This window comes from Ixodes scapularis, unplaced genomic scaffold (assembly GCF_016920785.2).
Source record: "Ixodes scapularis isolate PalLabHiFi unplaced genomic scaffold, ASM1692078v2 PGA_scaffold3__209_contigs__length_174095766, whole genome shotgun sequence".
NCBI classification, from domain to species: domain Eukaryota; kingdom Metazoa; phylum Arthropoda; class Arachnida; order Ixodida; family Ixodidae; genus Ixodes; species Ixodes scapularis.
This window is the reverse complement of record NW_024609868.1, coordinates 107,756,768-107,775,063: the sequence shown is the minus strand read 5'-3', so window position 1 is coordinate 107,775,063 and position 18,296 is coordinate 107,756,768. Positions and strand designations below refer to the sequence as shown.

The 18,296-nt window shown below is 43.3% G+C and overlaps 1 protein-coding gene across 2 annotated transcripts in view; it reads left to right on the top strand.

Annotated features, from left to right (window-relative positions):
* Nucleotides 1-18,296, top strand: part of LOC115328913 (protein Daple) — a 44,429-nt gene that overhangs the window by 17,509 nt on the left and 8,624 nt on the right. For both annotated transcript variants that reach the window (XM_029990363.4, XM_040211626.3), the window contains exons 9-12: nt 836-905; nt 3,624-3,733; nt 11,538-11,604; nt 14,598-14,765. In XM_029990363.4, the coding sequence (XP_029846223.2) occupies nt 836-905; nt 3,624-3,733; nt 11,538-11,604; nt 14,598-14,765 (415 nt within the window). The remainder of the gene's footprint in view (nt 1-835; nt 906-3,623; nt 3,734-11,537; nt 11,605-14,597; nt 14,766-18,296) is intronic.

Sequence of the window (18,296 nt, the reverse complement as noted above, 5' to 3'; positions counted from 1 at the left end):
ACGCTGACGTGTCGAAGCATGCGACACCCAACTATAGTTACAGCAACACCACTGACCCGGAAGCTTTTTTGTTGCGGCGTAATTTTGAGATAAAAGTGGGCTGTTTTGTTCGGTCACTCCTTTGCAAAGCTTGACGATGTAGTCGCAGAGCTTGACGATGTAGTCGCAGAGCTTGACGATGTAATCGCAGAGATTGCAATGTGACCATAGTCGCTCGGATTACCGCTTGATGATGATAGTTGAATGTGGCTCGTGCATCAGATGTGAGCAGTGTGCGAGCATTCAGCCTAGGGCCGTAGCAATCAGTGCCTCGGCGAACATTCTGGTAGTGTGTAGCACTTTGTTTACTGTTCCACATCGACCGCTTCCTTGGTTTGGAAGAAGTTTGGTGTGAAACGTTCCTCATTTTTAGGGTGTTTACACAAAGGGGCTCTCCACTCGCACCAGCAGGAACGCGTACATCTCCATGGGGGTTCCTTTCTCCCCGATTTCCCTCGACACAGAAATGTGTTTAAAGAGATACCAACCACCAAACTCATTAAGACGCGTGTGTATGTGCAAGTCGCTTAACGGCTATTATGCGAGCCTGTGCTATGTGCTGCATGATTGTAATGAGCTGTTTCCATAAATCCTCTTTTTTTTTTTTTTTAGAAGTCCAGATTTACCGAAATACGAATATAATAAGCATAGTATTTCAGATTCCCCTTCAACTTCGTTATAGCTGGGTTCAACTACCGAAATCTTACATTTAACCTTTTAATGGAGCTACTTTTCTGTTTTATTTTCTGCCTTAGTGCTTGTTTTCTCATGGTTCGTTGCTTGGATGTCTTTCCAGGGCTTTCAGTCGTAAGGTAGCGAAGTACGAAGAATCGTTACAAAGCATCTCACTCGTTTTAAATCAGAAGGTGAGCATCGACGATTCGCTCATGTTCTCAAACTTAGATATTGAAATCAGACGTGAATATTGGGGGCTCTATTCCTGGCATGCACAATTATATGAGGGCAACGGGCAGTTTGCCATTGTTGTCATTGAAGATTCATTTGGTGGTCGACAAACAAAAACACACACACAGGTTACAGAAACAACTCAAATGATCCTCTGCTCGTCGTAGGTAGAGCTGCATGCCAGAAAGTTTAAATAGTGCATCACTGAAGGAAAACAAATTTTTGAGAGTATCGTAGTGTAAATATCGTAAACATATCTATATTCTTCGTTTCATCTTACGATGGACCATAGACGACTCCACGAGCCATCAAAGCCATTCTGATGGTATAATGTGAGTGTCATAAGACCTTCGGAAAGAATGCTGCAACATATGGAGTGTGTAGTCACATGATACGTTCACATTCCACTATGTCCATTAGAAGTAGAGTTGTGTATTGGAAAAACACCCGCCAGTAAAATTTTAGTCAATTCGGATTTATCTGATAAACTCAAAATATTTTTGTGCCAATGCCCTCCCCCCCGCTGAAAAGAAGGAAAGAAGAGACAGTATTTTACAATTAAGTTTGATCGGCACACAGGGTCAGTGGTCCTCGCAAAATGCCACCGCAGTTATCTTTCAAACCTCGGACCATTGTCTCTTCAAGGTTCATTCATGACTACAGGTCATTGTGCTTTCGGGTTACAACAAAAGCCACTGTTTTGGTTTCCAATTTGTGCCATACTATTTGTGTTTAAAGAGGATGGAAAGGCTGCATCTTTGGAACAGTAAAAGCTATGAACTATAGAGAATGCATGAAATGGATGAAGACGGGAAGTTGAAGCTTCTCTATTGCATCCTTTACCACACCACTTCGCGCAGTTGCAGGGTAGGATGGAATAGGATGGGATGAATATGTATGAGCTTCCCAGCGACTGCCTCTGGGAGTTTATTGATTTTAAGGTATAGAGGTTTATTGAAGCAACGCTTGTTTGCAACTTTTGCCGTGGGACAAAGTAGTATATTGCCGATGGCAATGGCAGCAACGCCAAATCCAGCTAAAGAAATATTAATTGTCAGAAGTGTGTCTTATTTTTTTATCTAGCTTAAGTGAACACCCAGAGAATACCCTATTTATTTGTTTATTTATTTATTTATTTATTTATTTATTTATTTATTTTTAATAGTAAACACTGTAAAATTAAACTATGACTTTCAGAGAATCGGGTATCAAAGAAAAATAAAGTCTGATAAACTCAGAATTTTTGGCGAAAAATGAACTCCGAAAAACACTCAATTTGACGAAAAATGAGCTCGAATTTACAAACTCCTACCGTAAAATCCCGAGAGATAGCCCATCCAACTTCAAGAGCAAATCAAATGAAAATTAGGAGTGGGCTCACTTTCAGTGTACAATCGGTAAAGTTTTAAAAAATTGTTACTTTTAGGTCGTGCCCCTTCCAAGCTTGTTATGGTGGCGAGGGACAACGGAGCAACAATGACTATACTTCCCAGTCAGCAACGTTTGCTTGCATCCCGCCATAGCTAACTATACAGTTGAACCTCGATTTAGCGAAGTCACCGGGAACCCCTAATTATTTCGTTAAATCAAGAACTTCGTAAAGTCGAGAAAGACATTCTTCAGGATAGGCTGCGCGGGGAATCCGAATTTGTTCGTTAAATCGGGAAATTCGTAAAATCAGGTTTCGTTAAATTGAGGTTCAACTGTACTTCTTTTCAGCTTAAGTTCAGACACAGCCGATGCTACAAGCGCGAGCTCCGGGCTTTCAGCGTTCCTGCCAAGCACGCGCGCTCGTGCAATGGAAGCGCTGTTCAGGGCCATATGCTCGTGCTTGTAGCATCGGCTGCGTCTGGACCTAAGCTGAAACAAAGCATAGCCGCATTTATGCTGAGGTCATTATTGATCCCAACACTACTATTACTAGGAGTGGGCCATCTTTCGGTGTCTAAAAAAAATATAGCAAATCAAGCCAAAAATAGGGGTGGGCTATCTTTCGAGGGTGGGGCATCCCTCAGAAATTTAGGGTAATTACAGTTAGTTCTCGTTAATACAAACCTGAGGGAGACCAAAAATTTCTTTGAATAAAGCAAAGTTTCAATTACCGGGGTTTCCTCTTATAGAAACGCATAGGATTGGACCTGCATGTTAGTTTTAATTATCCGCAAGTTCGAATTAACGAGATTTGACTGTATAGGCTTAAACGAAGCATACAAGTTGAACAGTAACTTGACCTGGAGAGTCTCGAGAGGCCCTCCTGAGTGGTTCTTTAGACATACTTCAATTAACCAATTAAACCAAACTTTTTGGTTTTTTTTTTATTGATTTACAAAAGAAAGAGAACTTTCGGCCTTTCCTTTCTGGTGAAGAAGGAAGACCAGCGAAGCTGTACTATGTTAGGAATGAAGTAATGGCCGGTCGCAAGTCGGCAAGCCGGAGTGGAAAGGCTGGAAAGGTTGCCGCCATCTATGAGTGACGGTGGCAACCACACAACCGTCAAGCCGGTTGTCTGGTTTCCGCCGTCACTCATAGACGGTGGTAGCTGCGCAGAGGTTTGTGTCATCATTTGTTTGCTGGCGAACATGGTCCTGGGGAAACTAGCCCTTAACAGCTCCGCTGTAAAAAAAATATTTATTGTGGTGAATATCAACTCTTGGTTCATCTAAATTGCAACATTTCAGGAGAAGGAGCTTGGTCAGCTGACCAGAGAGCGAGACGACATGCGCGCGATGGTCGAGAGGATGACGCTGGACAAAGCAGACATGGAGCGAGCACTGGCGACAGTCAAAAGGTTCTGATGTGTTGAACGAGATTGTCTCTTACCCGTTACGATATGGGCTGCTCTTTACAGTCTAAGCTTGTAATAACAGGCCTTGATTTTGACCAAGATTTTGGTCTGTTGTGAAAAGAGTATGTTGTATGCAGATATGAGGTTAAGTCAATAGTGCATAGAGGAAAACCAACTGAACTTCACAAATTAGTATGTTATATACAAATGTCTGTTGTAACCAGGTCTGTTATAATGAGCTTAGACTGTATTCCTTTCGACCCTCTGTTAATTGCATACTGAGTTTAGATTTGCATGCCATTTCCGATCATTTCTGTCTAGAGAGGTTGCACGGATTGGGAAAAATTGGAAGCCAAGTAGGATATTTTATTGTAGAACACTGTTAAAAAACACTGCAATTTAAAAAAAAAAAAATTGTTTAAAGGGCATAGATGAGACACATGTTTCATTAATAATTTTTCCACTAAATAAAAAAACAATTTGTGCAATATTTACGTCGTTATACTTAATTTAGGTGGACGTCATGGCACACTCTAAGCACTGCCCACAAATCAGTGGCCTCGACCATTACTACTGGATTGGCTTGGTTGCTGGGCTGAACACGCTAAGAAGCCTAGAGTCACCTTTGCGACGTCCGGTGCGTCTAGTCTGGCGTCTGGCACTACCTGCTAGTCGTGCGAGCAGCCACTGGCATTGTCTGCTATTATTTCACCACCGCCTATCGTCGTCTGCAACGCCCGTGAGACTCGGACACAAAAGCTGCGCTTCGGCGTCTGTTTTTGCCTCCGTCCGTCTGCTATTCCGCCCCCAACTAAAAACATTTGCAACCCTCAGAAGACGCGACCATGAAAGTGGTGTTCTAGCGTTCCATCATGCACGAGCCACGGTCTAATTCAAGTGTCTGTCGGCATCTATCGATGTGCGGTAATAAGCGGCCGAGAGCTCTAAAAAAATCAACAAAATAAATGTGCAGCCCTTCCAGCTTTACTGTTCTTGTTCTTTTTTTCACTTGGCATCCACGAGCAAGGTGGTTAAGCATCATGACGCACAATTAAAGGGCGACATAAAATAATTTGCTTTGGTAGGTTAGGTGCAGTGCAAAACTTGAGAGCTACTTGCCTTTAAGATTGAAATGAAGGGAGCATAAGCAAACTAACGCCCGATTGCCTCCAGCCTAATGGCTCGCCAGCTCCTCTACACGGTATCCTATAGACCAGTGGTCTATAGGATACCGTGTGCGGAGTGCCCCGCCACCTACATCGGTGGAACTAAGTCTTTTCCCAAACGCATGCGCCAGCACCAGAACGATGTGTGCAATTTCGATCGGGAGCGTAGCGCCGTCGCGGAACATTGTGAGGTATTTGATCATCAGATCAACTTCGGAAACGCACACGTGATAGACACGGAGCCACATATTCGAAGACGCCTGTTCTTGGAGTCGTGGCATATCCAGAATACACCGGGGAACATTAACAAGTCCCTTGGGGCCTTACCATCTATTTACGTCCATGGCCTGCGTCACGTTCACAAGACATCACCTCAGTAGAAGAGGAAGGAGAGGTCGAAGCTTGCGCTGGTCCCATTCCATTTTTAGTCACCCCTGAAGAAGGAGTCAAGTCGACCCCGAAACGTTGGGAACTCTGTTTCTAAACTTTTGGTTTGAGTTTTCTTTTTTTTTTTTCGAATTGTTCCCCAAACCAGACAGATTTTTGTCAAAGATGTTTACTTTCAAAACATAGTTGACGTGGGACGCTAGGCTCAGGCCAGTCCTGCTACGAACCCAAACACCCGCACGACGCTTCCGAAGGCGCATACTTGCGACGGTTGTTTGCTGCACACTAGGTCGGTTGATATCAGCGTTGTTCGAGATCTTCATCTAAACACCTTGGTGAATGCAGAATGACTCGCACTCATAAAAGTAAACAAGCTCTATGAGCTGCGCTCGTTGATCACTCCACGGATGCTAACAGCCAACCGAAGTAGAAAGGGCATTCTTGGGATATTTGTGAAAACGGTAATGATTTTATCTAGATTATTTGTTTCTTAAACATAAAAATATTGTCGATTGAAATACTCTTACGGAACGGAGATACAATTTTACGACCAACATTTCACACGTCAATCATCTCTCCAACCAGCGAGAGCCAAGGAAATGTTCTTAGATTTGTAAGCATCGGGCAGTGTCCAGAGCAGGACTACCCCCATAAATAACGTCTAACAATGCAAATATTGCTAAAAAAGAAAAGAATTCTTCAATGGAAAAAATCATAAGACATTTAAAGGGATATTGAACCAAGGAATTTGGTGCCCATAATAAGTGGCGCACATTTTTTTCACGAGCCAGCAGTTGCCGGTGTGCATGAGCGCACGCAACAAAAATGACGTCAAAGACCTCCATTCGCGGTTAAGATAAGAGTGAAATGTATGGGCTTCGGGCCAAAGGAGAATAAATACAAGTTTTTCATCTACACAGTGGTGTCTGGTGTAAAAGGCAAGCAATTAATTGGACTAACAAACACGTAGCTTTCACTTGTAGAGATGAAAAGCCTGTCTTTATTCTCCTTTGGCCTGACGCCCATGCATTTCCCTGTCCTCTTAAAGGGATTGTCCGGTCGAAACCGGAAGTACTTAAGTTTTTGCGCTCGTTACGTTCGAGGGAGCCTTCATGTAGACAAACAACATTTTTATTTTGATATATGATCTCCCGTTATTAACTAAACCTTTCATGAGCGTATGTACGAAACTGCACCCCGAATTCCGCCAGCGTCAATGGCTGACATCCGTAGCTGCTGCGTGACGTCACAAAACGCAAAAGTTTGTCGGGATAACAAGCGTTGGTCGATGGATGTCTTGTATTTTGTTTCGAATTATATAGTCTCCTAGGCCAGTGGTTCTCTAAGGGGGTCCGCGAAGGCCCGGTTCGCGAAGCCCTGCCTCACCAGTCAAGCCCGGCAACAAAAGTTGTTTATTGTTTTTTTTTAGGTCGAAAAGAAATGTTTCAGTTTTCGCGCGAGTTTTTTCGTGTGAATTTCAATAAGAGAGCTCTACTTCACACTAGCCCTTAGTTGTATCCATTTATTAAATCATAATTATATTTAATTATACCTTTCCACTCCTCTCACCACGAACGGGGTCCTCCATCATCTCCGCCGATCCACAAGGGATCCGCGAAACATCGATGGTTGAGAACCACTGTCCTGGGCTGTACCCTACTGAAATACGGTTCTTTTATTGCAGTTCCTAAGCGTGTGCAAAAAATGTCATGCCTTTCAGCAGGATATTACTCGAAAACAGCCATAAGCTTCGAGCAAACGTATGCCGTTTCGCGCAAACACAACTGCGATGGCCACCGATCGAATTAGGGGCGCTTGCAAAGCAGATGCAGATTTCGCCTCTGAAGCGGCAACTAGGTACACGAAGCGGTATCTGAATGCACATATCGGCCGATCCACTAGATCAGTGATGAGGCTGCGGGTCTTTCCTTCAGAGGCGATGACCGCGGGTCGAAGGCAACCGGCGAATCGTTCAAATGCATACCGTCACTTGACTTGGACGAATTTGGTGAATCGTAGCCACGCTCTTTGCACGAGCGGGTCAAACATAATTTGGCTGCACTCGTGCTAAATACAACTTCTGGTATCGTTTCCAGGTGGTCCAGCTGTTGGTTTTGGTTTCGCTGTATAAACAAATTGATTGATCCGATTTGGGCGAGGAGTGGATGGACGTAGTTTAATATCGTTGGTACAGCATCACACCTCAGCTTACGAGCCTTCTGTCCGCTTAGAGCTCAGCTCGTAGCTCTCTTCTGTGAGATAATTGCTGCATAAGCGGGATCTCAATCTTGACGGGAACCCAGTCCCTACGCACGGCGACGATCCATTTTGCTCGTCACTGCACGTCTCGCGGAAAAGTGTGGAACGTCATGTCTTAGCTCGCATGTGCTGCCCGATGGTTGTGGCACCCAACCGCGCAACAAAAATCTCACCCAACCACGAAACAAGTCGAGCAAAACAACAAAAACGAAGCACGCTGAGGCAGACAAAAATGCTCGCTTTGTGTTTTGTGACTTCAGAACTTCAATGTTGCCAACGAAAGCAGCGTTTACGCTAGAATGCGATTGGAGCAGCATAAATTCAATTACTCATGCAGAGGGGCATATAAAATTCAGATATTGCACGTACGATGCGTCTCGAGGCAATAACAATGATATTCAATTGTTTTCTTGAATACAAAATTTGACCAGACAATCCCTTTAAGCGCAAATGAAGGTCTTTGACATCATTTTTGTTGCGTGTGCTCGCGCACACCGGCGGCTACTCGCTCGTGGAAAGAATGTGCGCCACTTATTATGGGCACTAAATTCTTTGGTTCAGCATCCCTTTAAGCAATTAAAAAAAAAGAATATTAGTGTCTTTCATAAATTGAATCACTTTTATGGTCTCTTGGAGTTCGACTTGAACGAGGCCGTACTGTGCCATACTAGTGAACGGTGCACCTCTATAGTATACACCTGTGGTATCCTAACCAATAGTAATGTGGCTTTACAGAGGAAAAAAAAAATTCCTTTGTAAGCTTATAAAAAGAAAAGTTTGCTTCTATTTGCATCAATGATGACTTTGGAAGGAATATGTAAGCCGTAGACAAAATGAACGTCTTAACTAAGCTTGAAACTGACTTTTTTGTTGTTGTTTCTTCCATATTGTGTTTTTCTTTTTTCACCCCAGTGTCGGGTCTTACCGCTAGAATAGTCTTAAATTGTATTTTGATTGTTCATATTAATCAACTGTGTTCCAATTATTTCTATTTAGCATATTTGGAATAAATATAGGGTTCTTTGTTTTTGGGTTTTATATTTTTTTTTTTAAATCGGGGGTAAAAATAGGACACTTTGTTTCAGGTTTGTAATCGGGGGAAAAACCGGGGTTTTCAATCATTTTTTCGTAATTCGGGTTTTTTAGTTTGTATATATACGTAAACATGTATAATTAATATTAGAGTATTGATCGGTTTAAGTAATATGAATATTTTTTATTCGCGACCAAGTTTATTAAAGAGGTACTGAATCGAAACATGAATTTATCTCGCGTTCAGAAATAAGATAAACATGATGAATTGTATCTGCTAATGACAATCGCACGCTTGTATTTCAAATGGACGGCTGTATTTTTCGTTCTAAATGTTTGATCCTGGCGAGCGCTTCGAAATTGGCCATCGAAGAGCGCGGTGCATCTTGGGATATCCATCGCACCCGCGACATGCCTACGACGTCACCGACCTCTCTATGGCCAAGCGTACCATAGTTAACAGCGTTGACACCTGATGCGCCAATGCGTTACTACCTTGTTTAGTCAGAATGCCCAAGGGTTGTAACATATCAATGGGAGAGTGCGGAGCGGGGGGAGTCGTGCAAGCTATGACGACACGTATTACTTGTCTGCTTCGCGGCCTTGCCGATATGGCAACATTGGCAACGTCAGTTTTGGGCATGAGCTCGCTGCTCTTTGAACGGGACGACATTGCCGCGAGGCGGCTAAGGTACCTCTGTTACCTCGCACGAGGCAAGATGCTGGTGTTGTCTAAGGTGACGGCAGGATCGCGTGTGCCATTAGTAGGACAAGACAACTGCTGCTTACCTGATTTACCACCACTGATCACAACGACCAGACTCAGCGAGGGCATCAACCTTACGGATAAATAAATATCGCTTTGAAGGCACAGAACCAGTTGGCATCCTTCGTTTATTAGAGCAGAGAAACAGGTTGACTCCGGTGAGGCAGCACGCCAATGGCATCACTCCAGTACTTCATGCAGCATATCGCATCGTTGGCGGTGTGACCGCAGCATTGTCATGTCACCGCTAAGAAACACGTACACCACGACGATCTTGCGACATTCCTTGTCGCAAGGGCGACCACTAAATGAACGAAGAGAAGGCATCGGCGTATAGGAAGCTTGCGCTGGTCTTGACAGGACGCGATTTTCTGAGTGTAGGCACAGAACTCGGAGAACACAACTGTACAATTCTTGCATCGTCACGCAAAAACTACCACGAAAAAACGCTCGCATTGCCACTATTTTTAAACGCGACTTGTCTTGATGGCGAACACTAAACGAATTGGCACCGCTTTCGTTGGTCTCGTCCGTCTCGTCCAACGTGGCTTATGCGATCGTCCACGCGGGTGCACTTAGCACATCGACAGCGACTAAGTTGGACGGCGAGACAATCGCTGAATTCTCACTTCGTCGTACAGAAACTACCGCGCACGAAAGCGGATACCAACACAGCTCGGTGGTGTAAACCCAGGTCAGTTCGATAGGTTGGTGTCCCTCAGCGAGAAAGACGTTGAAAGCAGCGCGCACCATGTTGAAAAAGATAGTTCATCAGCCCCTGAAGTCGGTGACGTCAAAGAATGAGTGGAAGCGATTGACTGGCGGAGTGAATCCAAGGTATCCAACTGTGCTTTGGCTGTTGTCACCAAACCATGGGTATTACGTTCTGGCCTAGGTAATCTGTACTAGTGAGCCTACTTACCTTATGGTGGCACTGCCGTTGGAGGCCGATGCCGTCACGACATTCCATTGAAGCTTCATAATCATTAACCATGGAGAACCAGAGAATTCAGTTTGAAATAGGGGTATGTTTTTTTTTCATTTTCCAGTGAAATATTGATGTTTCTGAGGTTTTGCTGCTACCTACGTCATGTTGAAGCAAATAAATGTGTTCCAGAACTTGGTTTTTGCACACCTTTAAAGTGCACAAGACAGCATTATAACATGATATAAGAGCTCACTTATCTTTTAGATTTTTTTATAAAACTTTGTTGCCTACATAACTATCTGCTCGCATGGCATCTCTGTCTCAATGCTAGACCTGTCCGGTTTATGGGCATATCTGAATTGAGAAAACATTCTTTCAACGTCACAGCTTTTACAGTGCACAACAATTTCACTGGAATCTGTTGCTCCAAAGCAAACTTGCTTATTCTGTTTTTACACTATTTGAAATTGGAAAGAGAAGGGCAAAAGATAATTCGTAAAGGACATAAAAACTACATTTTGAGGCTCGATTTGTCACTGGAGTTCGATGAAGTCATCAAATATAGCATCTTTTCCGAGCTCTGGAGCTAGCATGCATGTTCCTGCAGCTTTTTGGTTTATAAGAAATATATTCGGACCAGAGTAATTAAAAAAGGGGGGAATATATTTCCGAAATTCGAGTAAAAGTCAGGTTTAACTCGATTAAAAAAAAAAACATTTTCGGGGTGTAAATATCTGGTTTTACCCGAAAACAAATGACACTAAGTATATACTGTAAAAGACAATTTTGCAAGGACCAAATTTTTTGTGAATTTTTTAGCTTTAATAATATTGCGAAAAATAGATCCTACAGATATGTTTTTCTCCGGTAACAAACCCATTATGTACCACCCCGTTTCGGAAATTTAATACCCTCGGAAATAAAGTCGTTTACAGTACTTGGCTTGTGTTCTCTCTTTATGTGCATGCATGTTGTGCCCACCTCATTTACCAAGAGTTTTATATTTAGGGCTGACTTTTTGTATCGGATATTTCATGCACTATTGCTTTTATGGCAATCATGCTTAAGTCACTTTGGATTTAGTTCTATCGATATTTACATAGTATCCTCAAACTTGTAACAGCAGTGTGATTGAGTCCTCACTCCTGATTATTTGTTTGTCTCAGTGGTGACACAAGCGTCTCTGCCAAGACATTGACAATAGTGAATTGAATCTTCATTTGAACTCCCTTTGTTTCTTGTCTGTTTTTCCTTTGCTTCTGACCGCAGGAAGCTGGTTGACCTGGAGCCACTCATTCTGAACCCAACGGGGGACGCTGAAGTCAAGCTTTTAAAAGTGAGGAGTACTTCATACAAGTATAGGGTGCCATGTTTTCGGCCTCTCTTTCCTCCAAATGATGAGAGTGTATTTTTGGAGTCAATTAATTTTCCTAATTTTCTTAATTTCCTTGGTTCAGTTGTAACTCGCCAAAACTGTCATTATTTTGTTTCTAAATAAATATTCTTGCAAACAAAATAAGTATAAAATACAGTGTGTCGAACCGAAAAAAATACGGGTTCGGTTACGGTTCAGGTTCAGGTAAATTTATTTTGTTCCAGTTCAGTTCCAGTTCGATTAATTCGATCCGCGAACCGGTTCGCGAACCGGTTCGGGGCGCTGAACCGGTTTGCGAACCGGTTCGGAAATTATAAATGACAAATTGCAACATCAAAATAAATTACAAATAAAACATCTGAAATCAGCACATACGAAACGGGATACATCGTAGTGTAAGGCTCAGGGATTTCTACCAGGAATGGTTCCTTTATGTGCACTCAAAGGTTACCTCACCGACGTTTACGCATTCGGACTTCATCTAATTGGGTCCGACGCAGTAGCTGTAAAATCCGCGACCTCCTTACAAACCCACTTACAAGTAGAACTCGCTAACTATCCCGCCACCTCGGCGTGTAAGCAATTGAAGGAACAGTGGGGAGAAAATACAGCTTTCTTTATCTGAACTAGGCTTCGGTAACTCAAATTAGACCGTTAAAGAAGTTTTCATTAAACAAGATACGGAATATGAAAAACACTTCACCGAACGCAACGCCAGAAGGACGTAATAGGATAAATATTAAAATAGAAGAGTTCGCTGTCTCACAATAATGTTAGCTTCTAAGTGCCTATACGAAACCGGATGCATTATTATCAAACTCCACAGCCTTTTCTTTTCTCATTCCGATGGAAGCAAGCTTCAAGAACTCGCGCGTTCTAGAAACGTGTTATGAAATGAGCACACAGCAGCATTTAGGATTTACGAGATTGTAGGCAAATGAAATCCCGTGACGCGATTTTTTTTTTTTTTTTTGCACAGCCTTTCATTTTTTTTTCTTCCGTGCAAGCCGTGACCAGCGCAATACTGATTCCTATGTCAAGATTCATAGATGCAGCGTTTGTCAAGATTCATGGATGCAGCATTTATATTCCTAAGACTGAGTGAAGGAGAAAATTATGTAAGCGAGGTGTGTGTCAGTTGACGGCACTTAAAAAACAAATGGCATTGATAGCACATTCATTGTCAACAGCGCGTGGCCGAACCGTTTTGACATGAGCCGGTAACCGTTATTTTTTTTCCGGTTCAGTTCCGTTTCGGGTTCATCGCGATAACAATATAACGGTTCGGGTACGGGTTCAGTTCCGGAAAAAATACCGGTTCAGTTCCGGTTTTCGGTTCGGTTCGGTTCCGGTTCGACACTCTGATAAAATATGAGTCTCTCATACCTAATTTATTTTTCACTAATCCGATCAAGGCACATTATGAGTACATACTACATTACAAATAGAGATCCATGTTTTCAGATAAATCCGAAGAAACGCTCAGAAACACCCGCCAGTAAAATTTTCCTCAGTTCAAATATATCCTATAGACTCAAAAAATTCAATCTCCCAATAGAAAAATATAATTTTTACTGTTAAGTTTGGTCAATACCAGTGCTGGGTAAAGTACAACCAAAAAGTACCTGAAGTAGAGTACAAGAGGTCATGTAGTTCAAGTAAAGTAGTAAGTACACGGGGTGCAATGTACTTGAAGTAAAGTACAGGGAGTTCCCGAAGAAAGAGAACCATGTTTTTCGTCCCGGTTAAATAAACTGCATCCCAGAAGGCTCAAACTCCTTGAGAATGTGAAGCCAGCGGTTGGGATAGAACATGAAAGTTTGAGAACATGACATGACTTGAATTAAAAGATAATTGAGAAAAGCAAAATTTTGCTACGAGCCGACGTCTACGTAAGCCCAATATCGTCAAAAGACATAATAGGGTTGTTAATGTTAATGGTCGTGAGAAAACACTTGTCAGCAAGAAAGAGAATATTTTTTTTTTATTTTTTGTTGAAAAGTTTGTTTCACTGACATAGAAGCAACAGTCACCCACAATGTGATTTTTCGTCTTTTACGAAATTAGGTTTAGGTGGACGTCGGCTCATAGAGAAAGTTTGTTTTCCTCAATTATCTTTTGATCCAAGTAACGTCATGTTCTCAAACTTTTGCATTCTATCCCAACCGTCAGCATCACAATCTCACAGAGTTTGAGCATTCTGCGATGCATAGTTTTTAAACACGGTCGGAACTGGCAGCATGCCAATGATCGTACCTTGGAATGTAGTGAAGACTTTGAGGTGTTCGAGGCCAGGTGGATGATAATGTCGATAGCGGTCATGAAAAAGCTGAGCTAGCTTAGCAAGCACATACCCTAGAAAAAGCACAATAGATTAAAGCAGGCAAGGAAAGGTGATCACTTCTCACAATTCTAGTTTTTTTTTGTTTTTTTTTTTTGAAGGTCTGGCTGTTCATCTTTCAGCGAAAATTCTATGGGCACGTTCAACGACATATTTCACAAACGAGGTTTATGTTGAAAGATGCCTCTTCATGGGCGATTTTCAAACTTTGAAGCTAAACCTGATGTTATAAGGTTCCTTGATAAGCCTTTTTTATTTTTTTTATTATAGTTGTACGTTAGAACTTTACCATATTTGGATGCTTTTTTTTATAGTTTTTCACTGATTTTATGCACAGAATAGATACATATAAGTGGCCATTTCTTTATGAGGTGAAATAAATGCTAATTCAATATGACGAGTCTTCCACAGAATAAACAGCGAAGACGAGAAACCATAAGCACATATGAACATCTCATTATACAAATCAAAAGCTGAATTGATGGTCACATTGTAAGAAAAATTGAGAGCCCTTCCATCCCATGAAGAGTGAAGTTCAGCAGAGCTATTGTTCTGGTGGGATTTGCTATGTTGGGGTTTAATCCGCACCATATTCTTTGCATTTCTATCGCAGCTGGAGCTGAGTAGGTGTAAGAGTGAGATGGAGCGGCTTCGTCAGCGTGCCTCAACCCCTCACAGCGCAGACTTGTGTGCCATCAGTCGCCAGCTGCAGATGCTGAAGAACGAGCTGAAGAAGAGCAAGGACCCGAGTTCACGCCAGCTGGTTGGCGCCGCTGAAAAGGTTGGCTCGGATTGACGTTTTGCTTTTATTTCATACTCTAGTATCCCAATACTTAGTCCAAACATCTTGTATCCTATGGGTGGGCAGGTCAGGCAACCAAAACCTTATTTACCCTTTAACCACCAAGTTATTTTCGAAAAAAAATGTACAAAAAACTTTACCAAATTTTATTTCCACATATTCTTTCTTACGTCGTTCTGATATTGCAACTACATTACTTGATTGGTTTCTGATTGGTAGTATTAACACAAAACTTTTAAAAGAAAAAGTTTATTTTTATGAAAGCTTTCCCTCAGTGCATGTAAGAGTAATAGAATAACACGTGCTGAAATGCGCAGTATTTATTTGAACATATGCACCCTAACAAAAGATCAAATGCCTAGACGTTTCTCCGTACTAGCACTAACAAATACATCTCAACTTGCAGTTTGCCAACGATTCCTTGCAAAATTATTAGCTGCGTGTCCATGACCGTGCCGTTAACGCGGAGCGTTCAAGCTAGGTCAGCGTGCACAGGGGGGCACGCGCGCTGACCGGCGACGAAGAGTATGCAGCAGATGACAAAGGGAGAGGACGAGCGGCTTGCATGCTTTTGCATTCCCCTAGCGAAAATTCCGATAGAGATTTGTATCGGACCAATAGACATTTCTATCAGTCCGATAGGAATTTCTATTGGTCCCATGGGAATCTGTATTGGTCCCATAAGAATCTGTATTGGTCCCATAAGAATCTGTATTGGTCCCATAGGAATCTATATTGGTCCCATAGGAATCTGTATTGGTCCCCTAGGAAGTTCTATTGGTCCTATAGGAATGTGTATAAGTCCCATAGGAATGTGTATCGGTCCCATAGGAGTGTGTATCGGTCCCATAGGAGTGTGTATCAGTCCCATAGGAGTGTGTATCGGTCCCATAGGAGTGTGTATCGGTCTCATAGGAGTGTGTATCAATCCCATAGGAGTGTGTACAGTCAAACCTCGTTATACACGAACTCATCTCTGTGACGTCACGGCGCGGTGGTGGCGCGTCGGTCGCACTTCCGATCTGGGGCTGTGGGCAGAAGTCCCCATGCCAGACGTGTATTCCTGCGTTGTTTTGAAAGGAACCAGACTAAAACCTAACTTCTCGTCAAAACGCCGCGACTGGGGCCGTACCAAAAGTGTCGAGAAAGGTTTGAAGGTCAGTTTTCACGTGCTCGGTTCGTACGAGAATCTGGATATGTGCCGTGAAAAGGGAAAAGCAGACGCCGTCGGACAACGATTGCTTGGGCGGGAAGCACTTTGGGTTGAATTCACGGATACTTGTGCCCATCAGATTTATTTGTTTTGTTCTAACATGAACGCGAGAAAACTGTCAAGTTGTGCGGACCACCTCGGGACTACGTTCAGTGCGTCTTCAAGTTCAAACGGCCGCCTGATTGTTCGAATTGTCGTCTGCTCTTTCAAACGTTTCTGCTTGTCGTCTGCTCTCTTAGACGACGCCGGTCCGTAGACCAAATGTTGGCGCGGTACTTGCTATAAGAAGTGAGTGCAGGCCTCAAAAGACTTAAATTTGAAGGTTGGTAAGTAGGCTGGATGTAAACAGTAAATACGAGGAGATGTTAGTCATTGTTACCAGTGACCAACACCGACTTGTTATGCCTATTTCAGTTGTTCCGATTCTGCTTGCGATTTTCAGTATCGTCGTCGACCATCTCAGCTACGGTTCACGCTTTTGCCGCCCGAGCGGCGTCGCGACTGAAAATTCTGAGCGAAATCTCATCATGCGAATCAGGCTTTAGCGTACAATCTGCGGCGTCCACGCGGAATGAATCGCCTCATGTCACATTATTCATGTGAAGTTTTGCGGTGTAATGAGCCTAGGTAATTTCGCTTACGCCGCTCAAGATAGTCAGACATCGCCAGGAAGACGTAGAACCAACAATTCGAACGCGAAAAAGGGCAGGGGGACTCACACCGACGCCGACAACATCGCATTTCAATGGTTTGTTTATGGGCGACGGCGGGCTTTTTGCCCACACCCCCATCGCGCATGCGCGGCGCCGGTGGCGTCCGCTAGGGGCACTCCGGGCGCTCCGGTTTGTTTGTAAACATGAGTTGGTGTATATCGAACAGTGCGAGGACCGTGAAATAGTTTGATATAATCAATATTCGATATACAAAGTCACACATAAAGCGTCAAAGTACAGCGCGATTTAATCAGTAAAAGGCTAATGGCAAAAAATGACTAGTACATACGTGAAGCGCTAAGGTGAACTATTTATTCCGGCAAAAAAAAATGCCGCAGCGTACATTGCTGCATGGAGCTGACCGCATGCCTTATTACGGCCGGCTCCACTGTCTCCAAGCAGTCCACCAGTGCCAGATCACTACCGTTGATTGCACTGCAGTAGCGGCGTAAAAGCGAGACCGTCTTCCCGACAATGTTGTAACAGGCTTTGAAGCGTTGCAGCCACCCGCTACTTGCGGCGACGTTTTGTGCTTGGTGGATGAACGCGAAGTCCTTTGCTTTCTGTTGAAGCATCGGCCTGACGCCGGAATGTTCCGAGCCCTTACATTCATAAACCACTTGTGAAGTGATCTTTCCACCTTTTCGAAGGCTGGTGTCTGAACACGGCGTGCGCCGGAGTGCTTGCTTCGTTCAGCTTTCGATTTGATGTCACTTTTCGTCTTCAGCAGCGTGCTCAAAGTGCTTCGCGGTATGTTGTACGCTTCGGCAATGCTGGACTTCTTTTCTCCTTTTTCAACGCGGTGGATGATTTCAAGCTTCGTCGCGAACATCAGCGACATACGTTTCTTTACGTTTGTTGCCATCGCCACATGCGGTTGACGCAACGTCGGAGGAACGAACCCGGAGCCACGAAACTGCACAGGGCATGAAAAGAGCGATGCTGGCGATAGGATTGGGGAGCTGACTGGACTGAGCCTGTATGCCGCCGAATCTGGATGGCGTTCCCGGCACCACAGGCATAAAGCTTTATGCGGGCATGTGCTTGAATAAAAGTCGCAAACGCCTGCTGCGCCACCGCTATCCTATGATGTGTTGCGGGAAAGCCTGCGTATCCTCTGATGTACTGCGGGAAAGCCTTCCGCCTGTCTCCGGAGCGCAGCTTTCCGGTGCTACGGAGTTCGATTTATTCATTTTTTAACCGACCGAGTTTGCTATAAAAAATTTAAAATGCATGTAATTCTTATGATAGTTCGACAACGATTCGATATAAGCAATAATTCTATATATCCGTGTTCGATATAATGAGGTTTGACTGTATTGGTCCCATAGGAGTGTGTACCAATCCCATAGGAATGCCTATTGGGCCTATATGAATTTCTATCGGTCCAATAGGCATTCCTATTGGTCCCATAGGAACTTAGACTGGTCCCATAGGGACTTTATTGGACCGTTAGGAATCTGATCAGCCAAACAAAAAGTTTTGTTGGCCAAATAGGAATGCTTCCTTGACTTTCATCGTTACCTCATAAAAAGTAATAGAACTCCAGTTACAAGTTACATCCTTAAAAAGTAACTCATTACA